The sequence below is a fragment of the Silurus aristotelis genome (genome assembly GCF_946808225.1).
Source record: "Silurus aristotelis genome assembly, chromosome: 3".
NCBI classification, from domain to species: Eukaryota; Metazoa; Chordata; class Actinopteri; order Siluriformes; family Siluridae; genus Silurus; species Silurus aristotelis.
In genome coordinates this window covers 171,543-177,542 of record NC_139576.1, presented here as the reverse complement: position 1 = coordinate 177,542, position 6,000 = coordinate 171,543, and the positions used below count along the sequence as shown (strand labels likewise).

Sequence of the window (6,000 nt, the reverse complement as noted above, 5' to 3'; positions counted from 1 at the left end):
CCGTCTCCAGGTCTTGGTTTAGCCATTCTGCTTGCCAGTTGGTCTGCAGGTGAAACTGGAAGATAAGCTGACTGAGATACCCAGGAGGCGGCAGAATTTTCTCCAAAAATTGGCAGTAAACTGTGGGCCCCGATCAGAGACTATTTTACTTGGGAGACCATGGACCCGGAAAACATGCTGTGGCAGGAGCTGGGCAGTCTCCTTGGTCGAGGGCAATTTTGGAAGAGGTATAAAGTGGGCCATTTTAGAAAACCGATAGATTACTATTACTGAGAGAATGGTGGTATGGCCATCTGAAAAGGGTAGACTGGTAACAAAATCTAAGGCTATATGGGACCACGGTCAATGAGGAATGAAAAGTGGACAGAGGAGACCCGCGGGAGAGTTTCTGAGGCTCTTGTGCTGGGTGCAAATAGGACAGGTGGCCAAAAACTGGCAAACATCTTCCTTAATAGTGGGCCACCAAAAACATTGCTGCAGGAGTTCCAAGGTGCAAGGGGTACCCAGGTTGCAGAAAAGTCGAGAGCTCTGGCAGCATTAGAGGACCTAAAACAGCTGGTTCAGAACATAGATTCTTCCCTCCGGACAGCCACCCGGGGTCCCAAAGTAGCTCTGTGCACCTTGCGTTCAATGTCCAAGCGAAGGGCTCGGACAGAAACTGATGAAAGAAGGATATGGATCGGGTCTTCCCCTCCCTCTTCGTCGCGGGAACCCAGTCCAGACAGGGCATCCAGTTTGCTGTTTTTGGAGACCAGATGGAAGGACAGGGTAAAAACGTCCGAAAAATAGCCCCCACCTGGCCTGCCGGGGGTTGAGACGATTGACCGCTCATAGATACTCCAGGTCGCGGTGGTCCGTGCACACAATGAATGGGTGTTCAGTGCCCTCCGACCAATTCCGCCATTCCTTAAGCGCCCGCTTGACTGCCAGTAGCTCGTGGTCCCCAATGCAGTAGTTCTGTTCTGCGGGATTTAGTCGACGTGAGAAGAAGGCACATGGATGGAGGCGGTTTACAGTGGCTCCTCTTTGAGACAGGATGGCCCCCATGACCTTGTCGGAGGCATCAACCTCGTCAATAAATTGCTGGGAAAGGTCAGGCAGAGTAAGGATAGGTGCAGAGATGAACCGGGTCTTGAGTTCCAGAAAGGCCTGTTCCGCCTCTGGATTTCAAGAGGATTGCTGATGAGTGGAGGTGAGTCGGTGTAGAGGGGCAGCGAGGTGCTAAAACCATGGATGAACTTGCGGTAGAAGTTCGCAAAGCCGAGGAACCATTGCAGTTGTTTGCGATTTTCAGGTTTGGGCCACTCCACCACGGTGAGGATCCGGGCAGGATCCATCTGCACATTTCCCGCAGATAAGATGAAGCCCAGAAAAGATGTGCTGGACACATGAAACTTACATCTCTCAACCTTCACATACAACTGGTTCTGAAGTAGACGGGTGAGCACAGCGTGTACATGGCAGTGGTGTTCTACCAGGGAGCTGGAGTAGATTAATATGTCATCCAGGTAGACAAACACAAAACAATGGAGCATGTCCCAAAGGACGTCGTTAACCAGGGTCTGGAAGGCCAAACGACATGACCAAGTACTCATAGTGGCCTGCTGGGGTTTTAAAGGTTGTCTTCCATTCGTCCCCCTCCCGGATGCATACAAGGTGGTAAGCTTTGCGGAGGTCTAGCTTGGTAAAGCAGGTGGCCCCCTGGAGAAACTCAAAGGCCAAAGACATCAAGGGCAAGGGGTACCGATTCTTAATGGTGATGGAGTTAAGTCCTCAGTATTCAATGCAGAGGGCAGAGGCTCTTGTCCTTCTTTTCCACAAAAAAGAAACCTGTACCAGCCATGGAGGAGGAAGGGCAGATGATACCAGATGTGAGGGACTCCCAGATGTAATTAGTCATAGCCTCTCTTTTAGGACCAGTCAGGTGGTAGAGGCGACCCCGGGATGGGTGCCGTTCCCGGCAATAGGTCAATAAAGCAATCATATGGACGGTGGGAAGGTAGTGATAAGGCCCTGGCTTTACTGAAGGTTGTGCCCAGATCATGGTACTCCGCAGGAACAGAACTGAGATCGAAGGGAGATTACATACCAGAATTAATTGGGATCCAAGGGATTGGGGTAAAACAGCTGGCTTGAAATAAGATTCCGGATTCCAACACCCGGCCACTGGTCCAGTCCAAGTGAGGGTTATGCCTCTGCAACCACGGGAAACCAAACATGGCAGGTGCTCGCGGAGATGGGATGATGAGGAATGATTTTGTTCAGCGGTGGAGACCAGGAGGGGCTTGATGCGGTGAGTGACCCAATGGAGAACGTCATCGTTGAAGGCGTGGACCAGGAGTGGTGCAGGGAGTGATTCGGGCTCAATGCCGTAGTTGGCAAGCAAGGTCCTCATCCAAAAATTCAGCGTCCGCTCCCAGAGTCCACAAACCCCGCTAATTCATGGCTGTGGCCCTTGACGTCGATCCGAACCTTGAGCAACAGTTTGAAGGGGGCTGGAAGTCCTTGGCCCGGCGCTGGCCCCATATTCAATGCCGAGCCCTCTCTTTTGCTGGACAGGTGGCGGCCATGTGCCCTGCCTTGCCACAATACAGGCAGAGTCCGTGAGATCGACGCCTCTTCTTCTCGCTAGTGGAGAGGTGGCGGTGGCCCATCCCCATAGGATGTGGAGGCAGGGTTCGTAAAGTATTGAAGTGAGGTGGGTCAGGAGATGGACCGGGCTGACAGGGTCTAAGGTACACCCCCTCAGAGTGGAACTCCCTCATCCGCCGGTCAATTCGGGTGGCCAGGCTGATCAGGGCATCCAGGCCCTCTGGAAGATCTCAGGCTGCAAGCTCATACTTGATCTCAGCATTTAGTCCCCGGATAAAAGCATTATAGAAAGCTGTGGAATCCCACCCACTCTCTGCTGCAGCAGTGCGAAAGTCTGTGACAAATTCGGCTAGGGATCCCTGTCTCGAGTGGTCTGGGACAAGGACCGGGCAGCATCCTGTCGGGGGGTGGCCGAGCCGAAGATTTTGTGTAGCTCCTCGGAAAATGCACAGTAGGAGCCACAGACAGAGAACTTACGTTCCCACTCCACCGTGACCCACCGTTTGGCCTTACACGAAAGTAGGGCGATCACATAGGCCACCTTGGAAATTTCATCCGAGAAAGACGATGGCCGAAGCTGAAGTTATTTTGCAGTGCAACAGGAATGGCCTGCACTCCCCCAGTTGTAGAGCAAAGCGCTCAGAGGTCGGTAGATGAGGTGCTGACGTAGGGGCATTAGCAGTGGGGGTTTCTGAAACAGAGGCCTAAGCTACAGGGGCTTTGTTGCGCTGAAGGGCCAATTCACAAATTGCATTTGCCAATTCCTGTTTCTGTTGGTGATGGAAGGTGGTGATCTGCACCAGAGAGGAGAGTTGAGTCTGGAGATCGTCCGCTGGGTCCATGTCTGGCCAGATCTTACTGTCAGGGTGCGGGTAGGTGAACCTAAATGCAGAACGCCAGCAAGGTATATATTTTAAGTCTTTAAAAACAAAAAACAATTCAGGCAAAACACAATGTCCTTGCAGAACAAAAAGCTTAAAACTAAAGTGTCTGAAACTTACAACCACAGGCTGAATAGTTCACGTATAAAAAAAACACAAAACAAAGCGTCCAAAAACTTACGACCACACCATGCCATGCAGGGGTGGGGCCGAGTGAGAGAATCAGTGTGAGTTTTGAAAAATAGAAAAATCTAAAACAAACCGCGACTGGTTTCAAATCGCGAATCACGGAAAAGATCCAAAACCAAACCGGAGAAAACCGGAAGATTTAAAACCAAAGCGTCCAAGAAGCAAAACAAGGGGCAGGAAAGTCTCAAAAAGATCAGGAAGAACACGAGGAATCTGCGTCGATTTATGCAGCGGGAAGATGGCGGCCGGGACGGTTGCAAGATCGTGCTACCCCGGAAGCGGGAGCTGCGAAAGTGTGCACGCCGCTGGCTGACAATGAGCTCCGTAATTAATCTAATGTATATATAAGTATAATTGACTCTTTAATTCTGCAGAATGAAATGTATATTAGTATTAAATCCTCAGCTCTGATTTACATGTTTCTTTATGTACTGCACTGACCTGTTATACTCCAGCTGCTCCAGAGAGAAGATGTGTTTATTAAAATACTCCTGGAGCTTCTCATTAGCGTAGTTAATGTTAAACTGCTCAAAACGGTTCACCTGAAAATAACAACAGGTGTTAGAATCCATTAGAGTTAATATGTACACACAAAAACACACACACACACACACACACACCTCAAAGTTCTCAAAACCGAAGATGTCCAGGATGCCAATGCATTTGAAATCGTTCTTTCCTTTGATCTTTTGATTGATTTGAGTAATGATCCAATAAAAACACTGGGAGTAAAGCGCCATGGCAACCGAGTCGCGTGAGTCCAAAGCCTGAGGGGAGAGGAGTAAATCACAATATTTAACACACACTACATCATGCGAAATATATTGTGTGTGTGTGTGTGTGTGTGTGTGTGTGTGTGTGTGTGTGTGTGTGTGTTCACCTGTTCTACAGTGAGTGGTGAGCAGATCTCCTCTCCTCTCAGAAAGATTGATCGCTGAGTCAAAACTTCACCCAGCTGAAACGAGTCCAATCCCAACAGCTCACAGACATTACTGATAACTATAACACACACACACAAACACACACACACACACACACACACACACTGTGACGACAGGCTGCAGACAAAGAGAAGCTGACCCAAACAATCTGAACACCACTGCAGCTGATCTGAACCGCCACTGTCCGTTCAGCACTACTGTTGTGGAAAGCTGGGAGACAAAAAGAAAGAGGGCGGGAGCAGAAATAGTGCACAGCTGGTGGCAGATAATTAACATAGCAGCTCCTCTGCATTTTGAAGAAGGCTGGAGGATAAAAAGGACACTGGGAAGGCAACAAGCCCCTCTCTCTCTCTCTCTCTCTCTCTCTCTTCTTCCAAGAAGCAACAGCAGCAGTGAAGACGATGGCTACAGAAATGACATGAGAAACCCTTTCCTCTGCCCCTCAGACTATATATTATATATATATATATATATTAGGGCTGTCAGTTGATTCAAATACTTAATCGTGATTGTCATGAGTCAACTCGTGATTAATCGGACATTTTTTTTTATTTCTAAACATACCTTAAACATACTTTCTATTAATACTTTTATTGACTTACTTCACAGTAGCTACTGCACACACACACACACACACACACACACACATACTGACCTCCGTTAGAGGTGATTTGAGCTCCTCCTGCTGTCATAAACTCAATGTTGCCAATGTGTAAAACTCCAGAAAGCAGCTTAAACACATCACAGATTTCTTCCTCTGTAAACTCCATCACCTTCAGAGCCTCCTGCACACACACACACACACACACACACACACACACACACACACACCATTGAATATGACCTTGTCAGCTGCTTACCAATGAGACAGCAGCATCAGAGAAAGATAATGATGTTGTAGCACCCTCTAGTGGTGCTGTGAAACTAAATTACAGTTTTTCTCAGTTGCTTTGGAGCGTTTCTTAAAACTACTAGTTCAAACTCCACATCATTTAGTCATTTGTGCTCATCATAAGAACATTTCTTGTTGCTTTGATCAAATTGTGAATGCTTTTGTACATTCATCTAACTGATTCTGTACAAGTGTCAGCTGTTTCCTACAGTATCAGTTGTTTATGTTCATGTTGATCAAAATATATTATACTGGTTTCACCTGAATAGTTTAAGCCCCTAAAACATCTCAGCATCAGTTCACTGCATAAGTCATTAAATGCTAAATGTTTAAACCAGTTGTCATCATCTGTCATCTAAAATTTCTATTAAACTTTTTGTAAATGTGTTGAATTGATGAATTGTGCAGATGAATCTTGAAGGTCACTAATGAAGGCGAGTGAACGGCATCAGATCAACCAATCATCAACCAGTTCTCTAAAACAGGTCAAAGGTGAATCTGGTAA

General features: G+C 47.6%; 1 protein-coding gene across 1 annotated transcript in view; it reads right to left on the bottom strand.

The window, feature by feature from the left end:
* Positions 1–6,000, bottom strand: part of myo10l3 (myosin X, like 3) — a 94,558-nt gene that overhangs the window by 64,863 nt on the left and 23,695 nt on the right. Inside the window, exons 8-11 of the mRNA XM_083536061.1 lie at positions 5,259–5,388; positions 4,543–4,661; positions 4,283–4,429; positions 4,104–4,204 (exon numbers count right to left, since the gene is read on the bottom strand). Coding sequence (XP_083392187.1) covers positions 4,104–4,204; positions 4,283–4,429; positions 4,543–4,661; positions 5,259–5,388 — 497 coding nt within the window. The remainder of the gene's footprint in view (positions 1–4,103; positions 4,205–4,282; positions 4,430–4,542; positions 4,662–5,258; positions 5,389–6,000) is intronic.